The sequence below is a fragment of the Xenopus laevis genome, chromosome 2L (genome assembly GCF_017654675.1).
Source record: "Xenopus laevis strain J_2021 chromosome 2L, Xenopus_laevis_v10.1, whole genome shotgun sequence".
Classification (NCBI taxonomy): Eukaryota; Metazoa; Chordata; class Amphibia; order Anura; family Pipidae; genus Xenopus; species Xenopus laevis.
The window spans coordinates 16,084,962-16,111,127 of NC_054373.1; the positions used below are offsets into that span (position 1 = coordinate 16,084,962).

The window sequence follows — 26,166 nt, forward strand, 5'->3', positions numbered from 1 at the left end:
GCATTTGACATATAACAATCTGGGCTTACCTCACATTCCTGAACAGAACAGGACTCCCCACTGTCGTCCTCGCTGTCTGTTTCTGAATCCCCTTCGAGAGTCATGGAACACGCATATGGACACGTGTCTTGCTGTTTCTCCTGAATGCATTCCTCCAGCATGAGTTGGGAGTTGCTGGCACACCCTTCACTGGAGAGGGTATTGATGAAGGGGCAAGAGACTGAGTTCAGAGTTGTAAAAGTCCTCTCACTGCCTTCACTGATGGTGATGTTCAGCCACGGACATTCTTGCCTTTTTTCCACGCTGCTTTCATCACGTGACTCTTTATTAGGCACCGATTCTATCTCAGGTTGGCACTGAAATTCATCATTGTAAATGTCAGGCCAAAAGCCTTTCGCAAGATGTTCCGCTACCTCCCTTTCGACATTGCTACGTTCCTCGGGGGGACACAAATCGTTTCCGGTTACCTCCTTTGAGCTGGATAAATCAGCCCTCGGACTGACGTGCTTTTCACCTGTTGACTTCTCAGGCAGAACGTCTATAGTGGGCTCGTGCTCCTCGTTGTAGTTTACGTTTCCGTAGGGCTGATATGAACTTTTAAAAGACGCAGAGTTAAAATCCTGCTGTCCCAGGGGAAAACAAGGAGGGAAACCAGCTTTATTGTTCGTCTTTTCCTCACATGGGAGGTTGAGGTATGTAGCATTGATGTCCTGCAGATTTACATCATTCCTTTCCATTTCTACAGGTTGATTTTGGGATCGGACGACATTTTCCGACGCTTCACTCGACTGGACAGACAACGGGCTTGGGGCATCCTGATTGCTGGAGCATGTGCTTATTGATCGAACCCGGTCACTCTTAAAGGCTTTCTGAAACTTCCTGTATTTTGGGCAGAGGGCCGAACTATCGGGATCATTCTCCCGACCGAAGCAGAACGTCTCACAGGGTTTCTTCGGACTCTCGGAAACGGTGGATATGTTCTCAATCTCAGCCGCGCATTTGATTTTTGAGGGGAGCTCCGCCCTCCAAAGTTCCTCGACTTCATTGATTTCCACGTTGGCGCCAGTATCAGGCTGGAGCTGAGCATTCGCCTTCGGGCAAAACGACTTACAGCATTTCTTCCGAGGGCATTCCTGAAGGTCGGCTTTGAGGTCTAGAAATTTTAACTTGAGAAACTCAAAACAGGCTTCTTCTATATCGTGGACATCCAACAGCTTTGCACATTCTTGGATTTCCAGCAGGTTGTCTTTGTTGACAAGGAGTTTGGAAGTGTAAGCAAACTGCAATAATGGAACAAAGCCTTTGACGGATACCTACAAGAGAAAAAAACATGTGTTTTCACAAGTGCTGCATCTGTATATAGGTATCGTGTGCATTCACCGATCATGTAAAACATTTAGGGGGATATTTATTAAAGTCCAAATGCCAAAAACTCGAAAAATCTTTTGTTTTTTTTGACAAGAAAATACACATTTTTAGTGAAAAAAAACTTGAATTTTCTGTGATTTATTATACCCCCAGGATAGAAAAAATCAGAGTCCGAATCGGCATCTCAGACCTGCTGAGGTTGTATGTACGGTAAGTCAATGGGAGACGTCCTGAAGATATCCTGATCTGCGCTAGGTTTTGTGCAATAATTTCGTGATTTTCAGGCAGAAAAAGGATTCTTTGGGCGAAAATCCGAAAAATACGTACGATTGGAATTTTCCTACGATTTTCACAATTTTTTAGAGTTTTTTCCTGCACTGGAAATTTTCAGGAAAATGTATTGATAAATAAGGGGAAATAATCCGTGCAGATTTGATTGGAGTATATTTCAGAAAATTATGAGATCAATTTGGATTTTGATAAATACCCCCTTTAACTAAGACAAAGCCTGTGAACATGATCACAAACCTGGAACAGCGTAAATGTTAGAGCCCCTAACTGGCCACCATGATGGGTTCCAAAATCCACTGGATCTATGTCTGCACTTTACTGCAATAAATTACAGGTATGGGACCGGTTATCCAGAATGCTCAGAACCTGGGGTTTCCTGGATAACGGATCTTTCTGTAATTTGGACCTACATACCTTAAATTCTGTGATGATTATTATGATGTAGTTTTTATTTCTAAATTACACTGCAAATAATTCACTCTACAATATAAAATTTCATTCCTGAACCTGCAAGTATATTTTTTTCAAGTTGTAATATTGGTGTGTAGGCAGCCATCTCATCTGTAAGGCTACAAATGTATTGATACAGCTACTTTTATTTACTCATCTTTCTATTCAGGCCTCTCCTATTCATGTTCCAGTCTCTTACTCAAATCAATGCATGGTTGCTAGGATAATCTGGACCCTGGCAACCAGATTGCTGAAATAGCAAATGCTGCTGAATAAATAAAACCACAAACAATAATGTCTCAGTATATCACTCTCTAGTCTACATCATACTAAAAGTTAATTTAAATGTTAACAAAGTTTCCTTTACACACTACCTTAATCAGCAACTTTCTGGCATTGCAGAACTTTTAGCAGGACCTTAGCTGCAGAGCTGGACTGTTAAAGTATGCCTGTGTATACACCATATTACTGTAACTATCAATGAGCGACTTGAAAAAAAAAAAAACACTCATCTGACAAAAGGCAGCCTTGTGATGTTCTTGTTGTCCTTTGCACTATAATTTAGCAGGGGAGGGAAGATCGATAGAGGCATTGAGAGGAGTGCACAAAGGTGCCTTGGTAGGAGCCACTTACCTCTTCAGGCAACGTAATGATAAAATCGCCATCACACGGCTGAACAAGTCGAGATAAGAAAAAGTCACTGCAGGCGGCGAGCACAGTCCGATGAGCCAGGAATCGCTGATCTTCCACAACAATGGTCACATCACAAAGGATCCCCTGATCTCTCTGGCTGCTGAGCCGGCGCAGAACATTGTTGCTGTGCACTGAAGACTCGTAGGCAAAGGAGGCATCATTCTTCTCATTAAAAGACATCCTGGGACTCACACTCACTGATCATGCCTCTGTTTATCACTGCAGCTAAAAGAGAAGCACAGACAAAGAAGCGTTACTATAGGGGTGACAGCAGTGTGACAATAACATTGGGAGTGGGAAGGCTTCTTGTTACACTGCATCACCACTTATTCTCCATACTTTATCGCATACTATTTAACATGCAATCAACTCAGTTTCCAGAAAAAAAAAATTAGGACCAACAATTCTTTTTTTCTCCTTTATATGAGCAAAAAAGAAATGCCCAAAGACTGAAAAGGATAAAAGACGACTTTTGTTAAGTGAGCTGTAAAATTCCTTTTCTGCACCGCTGCTGCTGTATAGAAGCTTGTAGCATACACGTGTGCAGTACATAACGCACAAGAGCTCACAGCCTTCCCAGCCTCAGGGACAAAGTTCACTCTAGTCGCACACGGATATTACGTGACCTTGTGCTGCACGATTATCTGCAAATACATTATAGCTGCCTCCAGCACAAACATTACATGCATAGCAAAGCTGCTTAAAGGGATTGTTCACCTTTGAGTTAACTTTTAGTATGATGTAGAGAGAGATATTCTGAGACAATTTGCTTTTGATTTTTTTTTATTATTTGTGGTTTTTGAGTTATTTCGCTTTTTATTCAGCATCAGCAGTACTCCAGTTTGCAATTTCAGCAATCCGGTTGCTAGGATCCAAATTACCCTAGCAACCATGCATTTGAATAGGAGACTGGAATTTGAATAGGAGAGGAGTGAATAGAAAAATGAGCAGTAAAAAGTTGCAATAACAATAGATTTGTCTTTTTTTAGATGGGGTCAATGACCCCTATTCACAAGTTGGAATAAGAAGGCACATATCACAAAAACTATAAAATGAAAAACTGAAGACCAATTGAAAAGTTACTCATAATTAGCCATTCAACAAAATACTAAAAGTTATCATGGGAAAACATGTTTCTTTCAAAACACATCAGTTAATAGTGCTGCTCCATCAGAATTCTGCACTGAAATCCATTTCTCAAAAGAGCAAACTGATTTTTTTTTTTTGAAATCTGACATGGGGCTAGACATATTGTCAATTTCCCAGCTGCCCCCAGTCATATGATTTGTGTTCTAATAAACTTCAGTCACTCTTTACTGCTGTACTGCAAGTTGGAGTGATCTATTATCTGAAATCCCACTACCCAGAAAAGCTCCAAAAGGCAGGCATGTCATTTTCCATAAACAATTGTATCATTTTGATGCATTATTCCCAGCGCCCACATAATATGACTATTTCACATCCTCGTCTACTATGTCCAATACGAATTATAGCAGCGACATAATTAGGAGAAAATATAAAAATAAAATAAAAAATATACAGGTATGGGACCTTATGCAAAATGCTCAGGACCTGGTTCCATAATTTGAATCCTTACCTTAAGTCTACTAGAAAATCATGTAAACATTAAAAACCCCACCTGATTGGTGCAGGACTGTATAAGGGGCAGACTAATTGGAATTAACCATTTATAGGCAGAAACACAGCAAAATATACATCTGGTTAGCATTTTAAACCTCTTTATTTCACAAATCACAACATTCATAGGAGGGGGAAAAGGCAGTTTTTGGGAACATCAGGACACAATTTTGATGTAAAATCCGGGAAAACATTACTTAAAATCAGGGAAATGCACCCATTGAAATGCATTATAAGTTGGTGGAAGCACAAATAAAAAATTTAAAAATATGGGAAAACTTAAAATTAGGGGACTTAAAATCAAAGTTTAACTGTAATCCCAATAGGATGGTTTTGCTTCCAATAAGGATGAATTATTTCTTAGTCGGGATTAAGTAAAATGTAAAGTCTCCTTATTACCGGGAAAAAGAAATCTGTTTTTAATAATGTGAATTATTTGGTTATAACGGAGTCTATGGGAGGCGGGCTTACCGTAATTCAGAGCTTTCTGCATAATGGGTTTCCGGATACCTGTAAAACTAAAATGTCACGCTATAGCAAGGCTGCTGTATCCATTCCCACAGACAGAAGACCAATTGAATTTATGGCCACATCTCCCCTGGTTTTTATTTTGGTTGCAGCCTAGACGGTTACATGTTCCCCCCGGAAACCTACAGGCGGGACTGGGACATTAGCCAATCCCGTGCTTTCAGGCTATAGAAGCAGCACTTTACAGGGGAGTACACATCATTCACGCCAGTCCCTGTTTGGATGAAGCTTACAATCTAAGGTCCCTATCACAGCAGGGCTGGTTTTATAGGAAATCATTGAACCTGCCTGTATGGTTTTTGAAGCAACTTTGCATAGAAATAAGGGCAGACTATGTTTGTTTTGTGCCTGGATATTGACTTGGCTGAAATGTTCCCGAGTCTAAACAATAAAAGAAAGCCAATGTGATAGCTGAAGCAAATCCATGTGACTGTGTGGCTCGATGCCCTGCCTTTAATAAAGGGCAATAAGACAGGGCTCATAGCCAATAACCAGAAACGGAGCAACGGCTCTATCCCCGAAGAACAATCTCATACATCAAAACATCCAGTGGCACCTGAAATTGGTAAGCACAGTTCTTCAATTATTTGTCTTCTTCTTCCAACAGTTTTCCAATGAGGGATCACTGACCCCATCTATAAACAAATGCTCTTTAAGGCTACAAATTTATTGTTGTTGCTACTTTTTAACAATTTAAAAAAAAAAAAAAAAAAGCTTGAATGGGAAAAACTCGAATCAGTGAGTTCGGGGTTAACAACCTGAAAACTCGAAAAAAATCGAGTTTTCACCTGGAAAAAACTTGAATTGCTCAAATTATTCAAGTTTTCCGGCAAAACTGTCCAAAAAAAAAAAACTCAAACATCATGAATGTTATTAACATCTTCAAATGGTTCAAGGTAGAGTCCTGCGCGGACCAATTTGTTAAACCGTAACCCAACCCGCTACCCGCACCCAAACCCGCAACTCGCATACTTACTTGATTGGACCCGCAAGTACCTTATCCGCAACCCCGAGCCGCTGACCATCAAGAAACAGGAAGTGCTGCCATTGTAACCCAGTAGTGACATCATTGGAAGTAGGCGTGATCAGAGAAAAAGGAGTAAAACTCGCGATTGAGAAGCCCTGCACACCTGGAGAACCGCTGACCCGCGTCTATGCCTGCTCCGGAAACTTCTACCTGCAACCCACAGGGTACTGCAGGTTTTTGCGGGTACCCGACCCGCTGCAGGACTCTTTCTAACCCAAAAATGTGAGTTTTGACCAAAAAAAATCACCCTGAAAACTCGAATTTTTGAGGACAACACAACTCTACCCTTAAAGGGATACTGTCATGGGAAAAAACATTTTTTTTCAAAATGAATCAGTTAATAGTGCTGCTCCAGCAGAATTCTGCACTGAAATCCATTTCTCAAAAGAGCAAACAGATTTTTTTATATTCAATTTTGAAATCTGACATGGGGCTAGACATTTTGTCAATTTCCCAGCTGCCCCTGGTCATGTGACGTGTGCCTGCACTTTAGGAGAGAAATGCTTTCTGGCAGGCTGCTGTTTTTCCTTCTCAATGTAACTGAATGTGTCTCAGTGAGACATGGGTTTTTACTATTGAGTGTTGTTCTTAGATCTACCAGGCAGCTGTTATCTTGTGTTAGGGAGCTGTTATCTGGTTACCTTCCCATTGTTCTTTTGTTTGGCTGCTGGGGGGGAAAAGGGAGGGGGTTATATCACTCCAACTTGCAGTACAGCAGTAAAGAGTGATTGAAGTTTATCAGAGCACAAGTCACATGACTTGGGGCAGCTGGGAAATTGACAATATGTCTAGCCCCATGTCAGATTTCAAAATTGAATATAAAAAAAATCTGTTTCTTCTTTTGAAAAATGGATTTCAGTGCATAATTCTGCTGGGGCAGCACTATTAACTGATTCATTTTGAAAAAAATGTTTTTTTCCCATGACAGTATCCCTTTAATAACTAACCCCCTAAGAGTACTGCTGGAGAGGTTGCCAAACAAGCCACCAATGCTCTGGGTCAAATAGACCTAATCCAATCATTGGCCTCATCCAGTGGAACCTATAAAGACCCTTCCAACATAGGTCATATCGGTGCACCAACGCATTTCAAGCCAGGCCCCATACACAGGCCTCAAAGCTACTGAATTGGTCTGGCGGGACTGAGTCAGCAACTTTCATCGTCCGGTCTATCTTAAGAGAGTGATTTGGTTCAAGGTCCTTATGGAGTTTCAGCCTTCGGTCAGGGCCTTCCTTAGCTCATAACAAGGTTCCAGAAAACCAATGGTGTATCAGTTGGAAGAATTTTTACAGCAGAATAGTGTTTAACCAATAGATCATGCTAATTGACTCTAAAGCTGGATGTTCAGGGCTATCTAGGCCAGCATAAGAAAAAAATATCCCAAAGCTGCAGCGAAAGGTGCAACAATTATATAAAATTGGGGGGTTGTGGAAGCACTCCTAAGGCTAAATCAAAGTATATTTAAGTATAATGGAAGTGCTACTTACAATGCACTTCCCTGGGCCCCTGTCTCATAAGTAATTCAATATAAATGCAAGTGCATGTGTTTACAAAAACAGGGGTTTTTTAGTTACAAAGTTATGATCATAAAGTTGAAAAGCTTCCATACCACGTCAAGGTAAACCCCATATGGCGGTCCCTAACTTGTTTATTCTCAGGTCATAATATAAAAAGACAATTCTCTGCATAATAGCATTACCTGTATTCAGTGTTTGTGGAAAATTGGTTTCACTCTGGAGCCTAGATCCTCCCCCGCCAGTTAAGGCTTTTAAGAGAGAGAGATTGCCCAAACCAACGCCCATATTTAAAAGCATAGGACCACCATTAGTATATAGGGGTGGGTATAGGGTGCTATTAAAAGCACATGAAGCTAAGCCACAGCTTTTTTCAACTTTATGATCATAACTTTGTAAAAACATGCACTTGCATTTATATTGAATTACTTATGAGACAGGGGCCCAGGGAAGTGCATTGTAAGTAGCACTTCCATTATACTTAAATATACTTTGATTTAGCCTTAGCAGTGCTTCCACAACCCCCCAATTTTGTACAACAATTATATAGTTACTACCCAGTATTTTTAAGGGAAAGTACAACCGGAACTCCACCCCCCCTTATGGAGAAGAAAAGAATCCGTATATTACTTAAACAGGGGATCTCGCTACTGGGAATGTATTAGGTAAAACACACTATTTATTCCAAATTTAAAATATGCATACATACATATTAAAAAAAACTGGACATAGCAGCAATGTGTTAGGTGTGGCATCAAACCATTTGTTTCACTAAAGTTAAAGATAATAAACACATTTAATTGAGTACCCGGGTACTGTTAGGGATTCAAAAAAGATTCCCATAGAAATAATGCTAGTAGGTGATAAGTATTGTTCATTCAGAAATGTATGCCCAATGCCCCAGTTGCCTTCCGGCATAAGCAAAAATAAATCATTTCACAAAATTGAGAGCCTACAATGAAGGCAATGAAAGCAACCACATGGCACTGCACAATCCTTAAATTCTCACCTAAACATCGCTGCAAGTCCACCCCGGTGCACATTTCGCCCGTAGCTTTTTCAAAGGGGATAAATGTCCTCATTTACAGCTAGATTTTCACGCTGTTATAATAAACACCTGAAACGGAGTGTCCCATTACTAAGAGGCTTGGCTTTGTATGCAGCCAATCATCAGCTGCAAATCAAAGCAAAGCTTGAACTGCACACATACATTGTTTGGGAACAATTGCCCTTTGGTTAAGGTAAAAGGTGCTTTAGCCACTGCCCTTTGTAAGGACCATAAAAAATCCTCCTAAAGATCATTTTTTACTGACATCAGTAGGAACCATCAATGTCTGGCCCTGCAGGGATCCCAAATAAACACAGTAGGTGCTAAAAGCCACACAGGAACACAACTCTCCTTCACAAAACAACACAGGGCTGGACATTTAGGAGCACAACATAGGGTACACATATCAGCGTTTTTAGCAGCATCATTAAAAGGTAATTTGGGCATTTGTACCGGTATATGAGTAGTGGCAATTGCGGTGTTCTTGTTCCACATAACGTTTTCCCTTCGCCCTTCCTAAATAACCTCACCGTTCCTAAATAATCCCACCCTATACAGTCGGCAGTTTAAAGGACCAGTAACATCAAAAAATTAAATTGTTTTAAAGTAATAAAAATTATAAGGCAGTGTTTCCCTGCACTAGTAAAACTGATGTGTTTGCTTCAGAAACACTACTATTGTTTATATAAATAAGCTGCTGTGTAGCAATGGGGGCAGCCATTCAAAGGAGAAAAGGCTCAAGTTACACAGCAGATAGCAGATAAGCTCTGTAGAACATAATGGTGTTATCTGTTATCCATTATTTATCCTGTGCCATTTAGCCGTTTTTCAATTTCCGCCATTGCTACTCAGCAGCTTGTTTATATGAACTATAGTAGTGTTTCTGAAGCAAACACATCCGTTTTACCAGTGCAGGGAAACACTACATGATATTTTCATTACTTTAAAACACTTTCAGTTTTTGGTGTTACTGTTCCTTTAAACTACTGCATGTCTGAGGGCAACACAGACACTTACACCTGTAATGGGATCATTCCCTGCTTTGCAGATATTTGATAAAGCGGCTCCACATAATGTTTCTCACTGCAAACACCAATCTAAAACTAATGCCCTGGAGAATTAAAGGGCATCTCCAGCCAAAAATGTTTTTTTTTATTTTTGTTTAAATAAAATATTCTAAGCATCTTTCCTACATATATTGACTAAACATATTTAACAGGTTTTAAAGTTACTTGTATACTTAAAGGAAAACTATACCCCCCAAACAATGTAGGTCTCTATTAAAAGATACTGAGTAAAACAGCTCATGTGTAAAACCCTGCTTCATGTAAATGAACCATTATCATAATAATATACTTTTTTAGTAGTATGTGCCATTGGGTAATCATAAATAGAAAATTGCCATTTTAAAAAAATAAGGGCCGCCCCCTGAGATCCACTGTGCACACATACAAACCACATGTAAGGTCACATGAACCAATTAACAGACAGAGTTCTGCCTTTTGCTTCCTCACTTCTTCCTGTTACAGTTAGGGGCAGATGTATGAAGGGTCGAATATCGAGGGTTAATTAACCCTCGATATTCGACTAGGAACTAAAATCGTTCGACTTCGAATATCGAAGTCGAACGATTTAGCGCAAATCCTGCGAACGATTAAATCCTTCGAATCGAACGATTCGAAAGATTTTAATACAACGATCGAAGGAATATCCTTCGATCAAAAAATCACAGGCAAGCCTATGGGGACCTTCCCCATAGGCTAACATTGACTTCGGTAGCTTTTAGCTGCCGAAGTAGGGGGTCGAAGTTTTTCTTAAAGAGACAGTACTTCGACTATCGAATGGTCGAATGGTCGAACGATTTTTAGTTCGAATCGTTCGATTCGAAGTCGAAGTAGTAGTCGAAGGTCGAAGTAGCCCATTCGATGGTCGAAGTAGCCCAAAAAACACTTCGAAATTCAAAGTTTTTTTAATTCGAATCCTTCACTCGAGCTTAGTAAATCTGCCCCTTAGTGTTGTAGTATTTCTGGTCAGGTGATCTCTGAGGCAGCACAGATAGAGTCACAAAATGGTGGTTCAAGGCAAGAGATGTAAAAAGGCAACATTTATGTAAATATATATTCCAGTTTGGTAAGATTCTTTAATATGTCATTCAATTTGATATAAACTATCTGTTGCTTAAGTATTCATTTTGGGGGTATAGTTTTCCTTTAATTGCTATTGAAAGCAGCTCTTTGTTTATCCAGAGGGGGGCCCCCGAGAGATCAGGTAGGTTTGTGTGTCACAATATGGTTTTGAGTAGTAGCACACGGGAAGATTTGTCGCCCATGATTTTTTTTTTATGTGCGACAAATCTCCAGAAAATGCCTCTTCTTTGCCAATACAGGTATGGGACCCATTATCCAGAAAGCTCCGAATCACCGGAAGCCCATCTCCTATAGACTCCATTTCAATTAAATAATTTCGATTTTTAAAAATGATTTCCTTTTTCTCTGTAATAATAAATCAATACCTTGTACTTGATCCCAACTAAGATATAATTAATCATTATTGGAGGAAAACTCAGCCTATTGGGTTTATTTAATGTTTGAATTAATTTGAAGCAGACAATGTATTAGGGATGCACCGAATACAGTATTCGACCTATTTCAGCAGGATTCAGATTCGGCAGAATTCTTGTGCCTGGCTGAACCAAATCTGAATGCTAATTAGCATGTGTAAATTAGGGGCGGGTAGGGAAATCACATGATTTTTCATCACAAAAGAAGAATTTTTTCCACTTTTTCCTTTCCTGCCCCTAATTTGCATGTGCAAATTAGGATTCGGTTTGGTATTCAGCTGAATCTTTCACCAGGGATTCGACTGAATCCCAAATAGTGGATTGGGTGCATCCCTACAATGTATGGAAATGAAAATTAAGGAAAGACCCATTATCTGGAAAATCCCAGGTTTCCGAGCATTCTGGGTAATAGGTCCTATACCTGTTATTGAAATCGTGGTGGTATGCCCAACATTTTGCTAAATCGGCCAAAGTTTCCTCCGGAGGCAATGGAGTGGCATTTTGGGTGATAAGTCGCCCGCAGAAAAAAATCACAAGCTTCCAGTGTGCCACTGCCCTTAAAGGGCACCTACCACCCAAAAACTGTTTCCCCCACTAGAGATTTCAGTGCAGTATTCTGCTGGAGCAGCACTATTAACTGATTCATTTTGAAAAATGTTTTTTTTTCCCATGACAGTATACCTTTAACTTTAATCCAGGAATTCCTATATTTTAGGAATTAGCTGTGAGAGAGCAATGACCCCTTCCCCAGGGTAACATTGCCTTTATGTAGACTTTTGTCATATTACGTTGGACCATGCCCATCACTCTGACTCTGTTTGGATTCACACAATGAACCCGTGTAATTCAGTGACGGTCACATGATTCTTTTGACACACCGACTACGTGACTCCAGCATTCCTGCTTCAGAACTTCGTCTGTCTGACAGTCCCATAACAAGGCTGTGGTTCCATGCATATTGCAGGGCGGTCACATGTTTATGTTCATTTAGCTGTAAAACGTGCTACAAATACTGCTTTCACTAGCAATTACATTTACAAATAACTTTAAAGAAGAACTAAATCCTAACTAAAGAAGTAGCAAGAAATGTTGTACATTATGTTTTGTGCTTCTGTACCAGCCCAAGGCAACCACAGCCCTTTAGCAGTAAAGATCTGTGTCTCCAAAGATGCCCCAGTAGCTCCCCATCTTATTTTCTGCTGATTCACTGCACATGCTCTGTGCTGCTGTCACTTACTGAGCTTAGGGACCCACTCACAATATACAGTACACATAGAATAGAAATGTCACAATATAAGGCTGATTAGTAATTAATACAGATAATTACTACATGGCAGCACAGAAACCAGTGCAATTAGCATCAGAATTTAATAATCAGCAAACCTGTAGCATCAGCTTATATTACAGACCAACCTAATTTTCTGCTGGATAATTAGTGACGAGCCCTAAGCTTAGCTTCTCAACAGCTGCCCAGAGCCCACTGAGCATGTGAGTGTCACAGACACTTTCCAAGATGGTGACCCCCTGTGACAAGTTTGAAGTCCTGGATCATTGCTGCTATTAAAAAAATTTATATCAAAAAATGATATAAGTCCCAAAGCTTTCTTCAAGTAAAAAATATTAATTTATTGAAGTACATTTTAAAAGAATTAAAGCTGGTACATACTACCCCCCATATCCCACCTTACGCGTTTCGCACCCTCCGGCGCTTAGTCATAGACACACCTATGACTAAGCGCCGGAGGGTGCGAAACGCGTAAGGTGGGATATGGGGGGTAGTATGTACCAGCTTTAATTCTTTTAAAATGTACTTCAATAAATTAATATTTTTTACTTGAAGAAAGCTTTGGGACTTATATCATTTTTTGATATAAATTTTTCTATAGTTGATGGCCCTTTTGAACTGGGGCAAGTCCCGTGGGCTTGGTTTGATTAATATGGACTCCCGATTTTGTATAGATCATTGCTGCTATTGACAAGCTGAAACGTTAGCCTCGTGCAATAAGTTCACTATATAAAATATGACATTTTTAGCCATATTCATTTAGGGTTTAGTTCTCCTTTAAAAACCATTGAAATATATCTATATTGGAAAGATTTTGAGAATATATTTTTGTAGACCATTTTAGGGATGCACCGAATCCACTATTTTGGCCGAATACCGAACCAAATCCTAATTTGCATATGCAAAGTAGGGGTGGGAAGGGGAATTTTTTTTTACTTCCTGGTTTTGTGACAAAAAAGCGATTTCCCTCCCCACCTCTAATTTACATATGCAAATTAGTATGTGGATTTGGTTCAGCTGAGCAGAAGGATTTGGCCAAATCTGAATCCTGCTGAAAAAGGCCGAATCCCGAACCGAATCCTGGATTCGGTGTATCCCTAAACAATATAATAATAATAATATAGCTCTTTCATTATGCCCATAATATGTGCGTGACATCGGATCATTCAACATGTTCCCAGTAGTGATGTTCGGATTGGCCCGGAACTCACCAGTGGCCTCTAGGAGCAGGCTGTGGTTTGTATCCACCACCAACCTCACAAGCATGTTTATATACTTTTACTTGTTTCACCCCATCCAATGATGTCAGAGTAATGGTAGGTCAGGAACAGGTTTATAAGTCACATTACTTATATGCACATGACTAGCGTGGCTGTGGCACTGTTTTCAGTGCCAGGATATGGACATCTACACCTGGTGGTCCCTACTGGTGAGGGTGACCTAGGGCTCAGGGAGGCATATTTGGGGGAAAAACAATTGTTTCCCCCAGCCAAAGTGCCTGCATCTCTAGTGGGGATTTTTTATATTCAATTTTGAAATCTGACATGGGGCTAGTCATATTGTCAATTTCCCAGCTGCCCCAAGTCATGTGACTTGTGCTCTGATAAACTTCAATCACGCTTTACTGCTGTACTGTAAGTCGGAGTGATATCACCCCCTCCCTTTTCCCCCCAGCAGCCAAACAAAAGAACAATGGGAAGGTAACCAGATAGCAGCTCCCTAACACAAGATAAAAGCTGCCTGGTAGATCTAAGAACAACACTCAATAGTAAAAGCCAAGTCCCACTGAGACACATTCAGTTACATTGAGAAGGAAAAACAGTAGCCTGCCAGAAAGCATTTCTCTCCTAAAGTGCAGGCACAAGTCACATGACTTGGGGCAGCTGGGAAATTGACAAAATGTCTAGCCCCATGTCAAATTTCAAAATTGAATATAAAAAAATCCGTTTGCTCTTTTGAGAAATGGATTTCAGTGCAGAATTCTGCTGGAGCAGCACCATTAACTGATTCATTTTGAAAAAAAATGTTTTCCCATGACAGTATCCCTTTAAAGACAACAAACCAGTGTGATATTAGCCCATGGCAGTGCTAAAGAGCAACACGCACAAGAAAAGGACATTTTGGCCAAAATAGAAAATCTTGAAATACTGTATAACACCCAATATTTGGCTTATACAAAAAGAAAAGACATATGAAGTGTTAGGCCCGAGTAAAACATGACGGTGAATATTAAGGGTGACTTCCCCTTAGTTCCTGCTCTTAATTATGGCAAATGAGAAAAATGTCCGATACTTGCCCTGATAGAGAAGAGCAGCAGGACTCTTTAAAAGGGTGGGTCACTTTTAAGTTAAGTTTTAGTATGTTATAGAATAACCAAGTCTAAGCTAATTTTTCATTAGTTTTTCAATTGTTGACCTTCTGCTTCTTCTGATTCTTTCCAGCATTTAAATGGGAGTCACTGACCCCATCTAAAAAACAAATGCTCTGAAAGGCTACAAAATGTATTGTTATTGCTACTTTTTATTTACTCATCTTTCGATTCAGGCCTCTCTTATTCATATTCCGGTCTCTTATTCAAATCAATGCATGGTTGCTAGGGGAATTTAAATACTAGCCATCAGACTGCTGAAAATGCAAACTGGAGAGCAGCTGAATAAAAGACGAAGACCAGTTGCAAAATGTCACTCTCTGCATCATACTAAAAGTCAACTTAAAGGTGAACAACCACTTTAACATGAGATATGGCAGCATGTGGGGCACTAGCTGGGGTTTGTAGTTCTGAAACAGCTATTCTTAAAACCAGCAGATTGGCACGCACTCAGCAGGACTCCAGGCAGCGGTAAAATCAATTCACTTTATTTCACAAACATTAATCGTCCTAACGCGTTTCGTGTGTTCACACACGTAATCATATGAACCCACGAAACTCGTTAGGACGATTAATGTTTGTGAAATAAAGTGAATTGATTTTACCGCTGCCTGGAGTCCTGCTGAGTGCGTGCCAATCTGCTGGATTTAAGAATCGATATCTCCCCCATGCTGAGGGTTCGGGGCGCAGCACCCGGGCCACTAAACAGGAACGGTGAGTGACCCATATTTCTGGTTTTGGAGAAGTGTTACTTAGCGGAGGGTTCGGGGAAAGTGCACCCAAGACAAGCTTTAACTGCGGTTTCTCCGATTGTAATATTGACCGCTAAAGAGAAGATTGTTTAACTAATTATACGGCAGGGGATTGGAGCACTCCTGTTTCTCTATTTGATTGTCTAGTTCTGAAACAGCTGCCTTAAAGGAGAACTAAACCCTAATGTTAAAAAAAAAACCTTCCCTACATAGACCCTCCCTGCCCCCCAGCCTAGCTCCCCCCCCCACCGGCAAATGCCCCTAACTCTTTACTTACCCCCCCCTTGCAGATTCTGTCCAGCGGCGTTTAAGACCAGTACAAGATTACCACGCTTGCACACCCTGGCTCTCCACGATAAGATGACCCGGTGCACTGTGATGGAGGCCTCGGCAACCTCAACAATATGAATACAGGAAGAATTCACTGGCACACAAGGGTTCTTTCAAGCAGGTACAAGCCCTTGCTATATTTTATTTGCAGAGGTGCAACGTTTCGGGGTAAACCCCTTTATCAAGCATGATGCTTGATAAAGGGGTTTACCCTGAAACGTTGCACCTCTGCAAATAAAATATAGCAAGGGCTTGTACCTGCTTGAAAGAACCCTTGTGTGCCAGTGAATTCTTCCTGCAGCGGCGTTTAAGGCCACCATCTTCAGCCGCTTCGGTAATCTTCAGAATGAGGCTGGCACTTCAGCAATTGTCATGAGTTTTGGTGCATGCTCGGTTGTCACGAAACAGAAAATTGCTCCAACTGCGCATGCGCCGATGTCATTCTGAAGATTACCGAAGAGAAGAAGATGTCGCCCGTGAACTCCGCTGGACAGAATCTGCACCGAGGGGCAAGTAAAGAGTTAGGGGCATTTGCCCGGCCCCGGGGGGGGCAGCTAGAGGGGGGGGGGGAGAAAAGAGGGGCCTTTGTAGGGTTTAGTTCTCCTTTAAGGCTGCTCTATACAGGATAGATAGGTAATAGAGACAAATATGTTTGATAAAGAGGAGTAGAGGTGGAACTGCTTGCCTAATATTTACCTATTTATAATCTATAAGGGGGCACTACACATACTGTAGCTCTCAAGCAGCTGCTGCTCGCAGAGGATTCTGGGGGTTGTAGTCGAACACTAGAGTGTGGAGGTGGCAGCACAGCGTTACAGAGCCAGTGACCATGTTACACAAATGACAGTGTCCATGGCAATGGCAGACTGACACATTGCTTCGCAAGGGATTGTGGGCAGCCGACCTGCTCAGTGTAGCAAATAAAAAACACTCACGGTTTCGGTGGAATTAGCGGAGCGGTCCCATAGCCACATCGTTACAGTTCGCTTCCTTATACCCTGCCAGCTTCCTGGGCTGCCCGAGCTCCTCAGGACTCCTAGGGACACGTGACCGAGAGTGACGTCATCCGCCGACAGTGCAAGGGCTGGGACAAACCTGCTCCGGTTCCGAAAACGCGTTACTACTTCCTTAACAGCGGTGCGGGGTGGTGTGAGTGAGCTGCAATTTAACCTTATCCTCTCCTCACCTACAACACTTATATTTTTTATAGCTCCTGTTTAGGATGTTCTTCTTCTCCATTATAACTAAGGATTCAACAGTGTTGCTTGGGGCCCCTAGGGCCCTGTGTTACTGAACAAGCCTTTTGGACCAACAAGAAGCCTATGGACCCTGTGGTGTAAAAACTAGGCCTCAAGTAAGTTGTCCTAATTGGTGCTCTAATTAATGGCCTTCTTCACCTTAGATTTAACTTTTAGTATAATGTACAGCAGGGGTCCCCAACTTTTTTTAACTTGTGAGACACATTTAAATGTAAAAAAAGAGTTGGAGAGCAGCACTAGCATGAAAAAGTCAAATAACGACTGTGATTGGCTGTTTAATAGCCCCTATATGGACTGGCAGCCAATAGGAGATTTTGTCTGGTTTTATACAACATCATGGATTGGGTAATAGTGAAAAGAGAAAAAACTTTGTTGATGCACCCGCAAGTTACAGAAAAATGTATTAAACAAAAAAGAAACAATTACGAATCCATGAGATGAAATACAGGGTGACTCCCGAATCCACTCAATGGTTCACAAGGTAACCAGTTCAGGTGCTGGTTTTATACAACCAAGAACTCCAAGCCTGGAGTTCAAAAACAAGCACCTGCTTTGAGGCCACTGGGAGCAACATCCAAGGGGTTGGAGACCATGTTTTTTTTTTACTTGTGGTTTTTGAGTTATTTAGCTTTTTATTCAGCAGATCTGCAGTTTATCATTTCAGCAATCTGGTTTCTAGGATTAGATGGAGGGGGTCTCCATAAGGTAGAGTTTTTTTTACTTCCCACATAGGGTTGCCACCTTTTAAAAAAAAATCTCTACCGGCTGGTGGAGGGGGCAGGAATAAAAGGGCAGGCCCTGGCTGCAAAGGGGCGGGTCACAACAAATAAGGGGGTGGATCTATGGCGCGTGATTGGCTGGGCCGGTCTTGACGTCAAAGGGGGTGGGGCCACAGCGCGCGTTTGGACTCAAGCCAGCAGCAAAAAGGTTTGTTTTTACTAGGCTGGGTGCAGGCCACGGGCATTTGTTTGATGTATTACAAATTTACCGGCAGCTACATTGCCAGTAAATTTGTAATACCGGCCCCCGGCCTTGGCTGGTGTTTTGCCGGTTAAATACCGGCCAGGTGGCAACACTATCCCCACAGTAGGCAAGTGGCCCAGGTGCACCGCAATGAGCCCTCAGCATGAGGAGCTGCAACGGTAAAAGAATCTGGAGCAGGCACTCAAATAAAGGCAATCTTCCATCAAATAGTTGAAATCAAGTAAAAAAAAGATTTATTGTGTCCTTAAGCAAAGGACACAATAAATCTTTTTTACTTGATTTCAACTATTTGATGGAAGCTTGCCTTTATTTGAGTGCCTGCTCAAAAATTCTAATCTGGTTTCTAAGGTCCAAATTAACCTAGCAACCATGCACCAATTTGAATAACGGGAATATGAGTAGGAGAGGCCTAAATAGAAAGATGATTATTTAAAAGTAGGGATGCGCAGATTCGGCCAGGATTCGGTCTTTTTCAGCAGGATTTAGATTCGCTGAATCCTTGTGCATGCCCAAACCGAATCCTAATTTGCATATGTAAATTATGTGTGGGAAGGGAAACCACATGATTCCCCACCTTTTTCTTTTCCTGCCCCTAATTTGCATATGCAAATTAGGATTCGCTTTGGTATTCAGCCCGAAATTTTATCGAAGGATTCGGGGATTCGGCTGAACCCCAAAAAGTAGATTTGGTGCATTCCTATTAAAGGCAGACATGACAATACATTTGTAGCCTTACAGAGCATTTGTTTTTAAGACTGTGCCAGTGACCCCCATTTGAAAGCTGGAAAGAGTCATTAGAAGAAGGCAAATAATGCAAAAACTATGAAAGAAAAAATGAAGGTCAATTGAAAATTTGGGTAGAATTAGCCATTTTATAACATACGGTACTAAAAGTTAACATAACATTGAACCACCCCTTTAAAGAAGAAGTAAACCCTTGCTACTAAAATCTCCTACCCTACATAAACCCCACTGCTCCCCCCCCAGCCTAGGTGCTACCATTGCTAAATGCCCCTAACTCTTTGCTTACCCCACGTGCAGATTCTGTCCAGCGGAGTTCACGGCAGTTCTTCTCTTCGGTAATCTTCATGAAGTAAGTGGCGTATTGGTGCATGCGCAGTTGGAGCAATTTTCTGTTTTGCGACAACTGCGGCGAAAGTCATTGAAATTGCTGAGTGCCGGAAGAAGACCCGAAGATTACCAAAGCCGGGAAAAGATGGCTGCCGTGAACTCTGCTGGACAGAATCTGCACGAGGGGTAAGTAAAGAGTTAGGTCTATAAATACTAACTGCCAGGTCAGCAGCAGGTGCAGATCAACTTTTTGGTGACCTGCACATCACTATTATCTGTTAACTACTCAACAGTGGCTGCAATGACGCTGGGATTTCAGAGGAAAAATGCAAAAAAAAAGGGGAATTTTGGGAGCACTCTAAGTTATACATCTAAATGCAATGGAAGAAACTGGGAAAAAAGCATGGTGCTTTTTGTCCAAAAAAGAGCACTTTGCACCATTCTGAGCCCAATACTTTTATTTTAATAGTCATGTGCAGAGTCGTACTGGGGGTGCAGCCACAAATCCCCCTCATTCCCCCCCCCTTCCACCCCCAGTGCATACCCCACCCCTAGCTGTGATTGGTAGGGGGACAGGCCAGGAAGAAGCGAATCTGCCAGCTGTGGTGAGCAGTTGTGGGTGGCCCAGTCCGACCCTGATCATGTGACTAGTTTGTTCTGCTTTTCTCATCCAGCCCACAGCCTGGCAATACTGGGGCCTATAAAAAATGCCAAATGCTGCTCCAAACCAAGTTGGCAGCTTATTGGTCTGTGTATGGGGGCCTTCTAGAGGGTCTGCCTAACATATATCTGCCCAGAAATCGTCCAGCTATCTATAAGGCTAGGGCCAGACGATGTTTAGCAATGTGGATTCTTTGCAGGCGCTGCCCTGCTGCTTCTCTTGCTTTGCCTCAACTGCGGGCGAAATGCAAAATGTTGTGTTTGTGTGGCGAAATTCACTGCGTCTGACTGCACTTGAGCAGGAACAATGGTTCCGGGTGCAGGCAGACCAGGAGCGGAAGGGCAGCGGACTCAGGCTGAGATCCGCAATCGTCTGGCCCTGGCCTAAGGTAGCCTTCAAGCCCAGATTGTGGGTGGCCAAATCAGGCAGCGTTCAGCTCTCACCATGAATGACCAGCTATACAACACTTTACTGTCCCGCCTGGGGCCCGCCGAAAATTTTGGGAAAGCGTGCCAAGATATGTCAAGTATTTGCTGATTTAATATTAATAGGGATGCACCGAATCCACTATGGATACGCCCCGAATCCTTCGCGAAAGATTCGGCCGAATGCCGAACCAAATCCGATTCCTAATTTGCATATGCAAATTAGGGGTGGGAATGGGAAAATATTTTTTACTTTGTTTTCAAGCAATTTCCCTCCCCGCCTTAATTTGCATATGCGGGTTCAGCTGGGCAGAAGGATTCAACCGAATCCTACTGAAAAAGCCCGAATCCTGAACTGAATCCTGGATTTGCATTTCCCAGGAGCCCCTTCTGCAACACAAATCCACTCAGACTTACAGAATTCTACCCCATTCGCTGAACAAAGGAATCGAGGAGAGAAATGTGACTCCGGGGAGGGGGGCCGTGCTGACTCACACCTTTATGCTAATGAATGATGACTTAGCATTTCCCACTTGCTACACTGCACAGTTGTGTAACCCAAGATTTCAACACACCAGCAGCAGCGCATAGAGAGTTCTTACAGGAATGTTGTGAAATGGAAACACTAACTTTAACTCTGTTTTAACCCTCTCACCGCTGCTTTTAAATAACAGTTCCAGAGCCATAGCTTTACATCGGCTTCGATGGGGAGCAGGCAAGAACTGCACATTAAATGGGAACTCCAGCCAAAATAAATGTTTTTTTTAATGAAATAAAATGTAATTCTAAGCAACTTTCCAATATATGTTAAACGTTTCCATTGGTGTAGAAGTAGCTTGTACAGTAAAAGCAATTGAAAGCAGTTTCTGGTTCGGACTTTTAAAGGAGAAGGAAACTTGTATCCCACTTGGGGGTGCCAAATATTAGGCACCCCCAAGTGATTGTATTGAGTTACCTGAAACCCCGGGCCGGTGCTCCTATCTAGAGTCCTGCGCGGAACCAATTTCTAAGACCCGAACCGCCACCTGCATATTTACCCACTGTGATCCGCTACCCGACCAGGACCCGCAACTGCCTAATCCGACCCACAACCTGCTGACCACCATCAAACAGGAAGTGATGGTGCTGCAGCCCGGAAGTGACGCCATCAAAAGTGGGCGGGACAGAAAAATGTTTTGTAAAACTCTAAAAGGAGTACAATTTTGACAATATTACATAAGATAAGAAATTTAGATGAGACCCGCGGGTATACCCCCACCTGAAAATCCTTCCCTCATTCAACAGGGTGCCTGCTGTTTTTGCGGGTAACCCGCGGGTACCTAACCCGCTGCAGGACTCTACTCCTATCAGCAGAAAACTGTGCCGGCCCGGGGGTTATACCAGTGAGCACCACGGAGCGATCCTCTTCCGGCATCTTCTTTTTTCTCGCAGCTTTTGAGAGAAAATACAAATTTTAACAAAAATGCCGAATATTTCAATCTACTGCGCATGCGTCTGCCCATGGAATTTTGAAGAAAGAATAAGCCGGAAGACAATCGCTCCGTGGTGCTCACGGGAATAACCCCGGGCCGGTGCAGTTTTCTGCTGATGGGGTGTCCGGTAAGTAAATACAATCACTTGGGGGTGTTGCCTAACATTTGGCAACCCCAAGTGGGATCCGACTTTCCTTCTCCTTTAAAACAATGTAGGGGTATGTTCTTTTCCATAGGGCATCTGCTATATTGTATCAGGAGTCAGAACCAAGTGTACAGAATATGTAATAACAATTACATTTACAAATAACTTTACTACCATTGAACGTTTTTAATGAAGCTATTGGGAAAATCTTATTCCTCGGGGGTTGCCAATTTCTTAGGAACCTTAGCAATGAACCCCCGGAGCCAGTGATCCTCTTTGCTGAAAAAAACTTTTTATATTAACACTGCACCGTCATGTTTGATCATCTGTTTGGTGGCCTGGTACTCGCTCAACTGGGTCCAGTCCTGGATGGCATCAATAAACCCCTGGAGAATTGAACAAAGATGGCAGTATGTTGCTCAAATTAAATGTACTGTAACTCTCTTTTAATTGGCCTCCCCCTCCAGAGACTGTCACCTCTCCAGTCCATAATGAACACTGCTGCGAGGCTCATACACCTCAGCAACCGCTCCTCCTCTGCCTCGCCATTCTGTCAATCCCTGCACTGGCTTCCGTTACCTTTCAGAATCAAATTCAAATTAATGACACTGACTTTCAAAGCACTTCATAACTCTGCCCCACCCTACATCTCTGAACTCATCTCTATATACTCACCCACTCGCTTACTACGCTCCTCTACTGACCTGCTACTCAACTCTTCTCTCATTACCTCCTCACATGCTCGCATTCAAGACTTTGCAAGGGCTGCACCCCTCCTCTGGAACGCTCTCCCACGGTCTGTCCGACTTTCTCCCAACCTTTCTACTTTCAAGAAATCTCTGAAAACGCACTTCTTTCGAGAAGCCTACCCTCACTCTGCTTAACTACCAAACGCAATACCACATTTCTCACCCACTCAATTCGATCTTGCCCACTCCCACACCTTGCGTATTACTCCCTTCCCTTTAGACTGTATGCCTATGCATAGGGCCTTCCTCACCTTTTTGTACCTGTATTGATTGTGATGTTTGTTACTCCATATATTCTATGTATGTAATTCATGTGATGTAGTTGTATAATCACATTTACTTTACAGTGCTACGCAATATGTTGGCGCTATATAAATACATGTTAATAATAATAATAATAATAATGTACCCTTTACCTGTACGTTTTTCATTGGAGAGGGGCACTACCCCAGAGATCAAGGTTAGTAATCATAGACGCTATGGGGTGCCTAACTCATTGGCCCCGCCCAAGCGAATTTCGTGCTTTAAATGTATTCTGCTTAGAATGACACTTTCTTTCTTAATGCAAAAAGCAGTTTTTGGAAGGAGTACCCCTTTAACGCAGTTGGCACCATCACAGGATAAGCATTTAAAGGTGTTGTTCACCTTTGAGTTACTTTTAAGTACAATGTAGAGAGTGATATTCTGAGATAATTGGTATTGAATTGCTTATCATTTAGTATTATTTCAGATTTTTCCGTTATTTAGCTTTTTGTTCAGCAACTCTCCAGCAATTTCAGCAATCTGGTTGGTAGGGTCCAAAATACCCTAGCAACCATGCATTGATTTGAATAAGAGACTGAAATATGAATGGGAGAGGTTCTGAATAGAAAGATGAGTAATACAAAGTAGCAATAACAATACATTTGTAGCCTTACAGAGCATTGGTTTTTTAGATGGGGTCAGTGACCCCCATTTGAAAGCTGGAAAGAGACAAAAGAAAAAGGCAAAAAAAGTAATTCAATAACTTTCTAAACGTTGACTTAACGGTGAACCACCTCTTTAATATGCACACATAAATATGAGTGTATAGATTTGCTCTTCAAACTGCTGTGTTCTCTAGCGCTCCCCCGTGAACCTTCCTTTACCTTCTCCCGTTGAATACTAATGGATGTGTGTGGGGCCTGGACCCCACTGTGATAGAGAACATTGCTTGCAGTTGGATTGGCCATTTTGGCAACTGTGTGCCCATTGCTGTCAGTTGTAGCCGGAAGGCAGCAATTAGCCAGCTGGATGTAACCTGGTATGAGATAATGAGACTACGTGAGACAGAGACACCTGCTCTGGCCTCATAAAAACTGTAGACGTGTTTTCTGCTGAATGACAATGCAGGTACATTCTGTACACTTTTGTGTGTGGGTGGGGAAGGGGCTCTGAATTCCTGAATATCAACTCCCAATTTCCGATTGTTATGCTACTCTCTAACAAAATGTTCTTTTTGTAAAGGACAAATACCCCTTTCGTTAAAGGGGACCCGTCACCCAAAGAAATTATTCAAAATCCTATTTTATCACATTAGTCAAGCAAAATGAACTTTAATTACACTGTATAAACTATTTGAATCTTTTTTCCTTCAGTCTGGGAATTCATAATTACAGCAAGCAGGCAGGAGCCATTTTGTGGACAGTGTTATTAATACAAGCCTTGTATCATCTCAGAATCTTTTTTTGTGCACCGGAATGGGGGACCTGATGTCCATCCCCATGTACTGGCTACACAACTAAACGGTGAAGAGAACGGGGGAATGTGGGGAGAGCAGTGACATCTAGGAAGTTCTGAATGGAAAGTGAAACTAATTGTCTGCCCCGCCTCTAGGCCTAAGCATAGAGGAGGGGCAGACAATATTTGATTGACAGATGAGCTTACAACGGCTATGAATGCTTTTGCTAAAAAATAAAAATTGGATTTCATGTTTAATTTGAAAAGGACTTTTATTATACAGCTTTTTGTGTCTGGGTGACAGGTCATTTTAAAGGGGAGGCTTCAACTTTAAAGGAATTGTTCAGTATAAAAATAAAAACTGGATAAATTGATAGGTTTTATTTTTACACTGTTTTTCAACTGTTCCTTTAAGTTAACTTTTACTATGTTATAGAATAGCCAGTTTTAAGCAACTTTTCAATTGGTCTTCATTATTTATTTTTTATAGTTTTTCTTATTGTTTTTCTTATTGGCCTTCTTTCTTCTAGCTCTTCTTCATTGACTCCATCTAATAGTAAATGCTCTGTAAGGCTACACATTTATTGTTATTGCTACTTCTTATTGCTCATCTTTCTATTCCGTCCGTGTCCATATTCCAGTCTATTGTTAAATCAATGCATGGTTGCTAGGATAACTTGGACCCCAGCAACCAGATTGCTGAAGTTGCAAACTGGAGACCCGCTGAATAAAAATGAAAAACAGTTGCAAATTGTCTCTGATTATCACTTTCTACAACATAGATATGAAGTAAAGTGGGCAAATGTGGTGGCCACCAACCTGGCAGTGCAGCTTTGGCTTTTCTGTATAGGTACAGGGGTACAGGCAGGGGTGTAAATACAGAGGAAGCAGACCCTGCGGCTGCAGGGGGCCCAGGAAGTATATTGGTAAAACAGGTCAACGGGCTTGATTTGCTGTGGGGCCCAAAAAATATCTAGTTACACCACTGGGTGCAGGGATTCTGAGGGTCTTCTTGATGCTAATGGGAGAGAGAAGGGGCCCCTATACTTTTAACCTGGCACCAACCTGGTTAATAGGTGGGTTTTAACCTCCTTTTTAAAAGGGTTTTTCTCCTTTGAGTTAACTTTTAGTATGATGTATAGAATGATATTCTGAGATAATTTACAATTGGTTTTCATTTGTGGTTTTTGTCGTTTTATTCAGCAGCTCTCCAGTTTGAAATGTCAGCAGTCTGGTAGCTAGGGTACAAATTACCCTAGCAACCATGGATTGCTATGCAGAAGAGACTGGAATATGAATACGAGAGATGAGTAATAAAAAGTAGCAATAACAATACATGTGTAGCCTTACAGAGCATTTCATTTTTGTATAGGGTCAGTGACCCCCATTTGAAAGCTGGAAAGAATCGGAAAAAAAAAATAATAATAATAATCGCCAATTAAAAACTTGCTGAAAATTGGCCATTAACTGACTAAAGTGAAGGTGAACCTCCTCTTTAACTGCACTTTTCTGAAAGTGACATTATTAACGCCAACTTCACATTGTCCTTAAAGGAGAACTACCGTAAATCCCCATACTAAAAAAGCCCCCTTAACTGCCTGGCATTGCACCCCTCCCTCCCTACACTGTGCATTAAAAAAAAAAAATTGACCATAAAATGCTGCAAAAAATTTTTTTTGTACATAACGAAAAGAAACAAAACACAAAGACATATTTAACTTTAAATTCGCAAAGTCTATATTAAAAAATAACTTAACGGTACTCCGCTTGCGCTCCTCTTCAGAAACAGGGTGACAATCCATCATGCGGCGCTCGATTTCTACTCCCTGGGTATCTCCTTTAGAAGGTAG

General features: G+C 41.6%; 1 protein-coding gene across 2 annotated transcripts in view; it reads right to left on the reverse strand.

Annotated features, from left to right (window-relative positions):
* Window positions 1-26,166, reverse strand: part of bach1.L (BTB and CNC homology 1, basic leucine zipper transcription factor 1 L homeolog) — a 37,738-nt gene that overhangs the window by 5,917 nt on the left and 5,655 nt on the right. Inside the window, exons 1-3 of one of the 2 annotated variants that reach the window (XM_018245954.2) lie at window positions 16,788-17,260; window positions 2,743-3,027; window positions 30-1,313 (exon numbers count right to left, since the gene is read on the reverse strand). In XM_018245954.2, the coding sequence (XP_018101443.1) occupies window positions 30-1,313; window positions 2,743-2,982 (1,524 nt within the window). In that variant the 5' untranslated portion in view covers window positions 2,983-3,027; window positions 16,788-17,260. Of the gene's footprint in view, window positions 1-29; window positions 1,314-2,742; window positions 3,028-16,787; window positions 17,261-26,166 lie in introns of those variants that run through there. The other variant, XM_018245955.2, reaches the window with a different exon arrangement.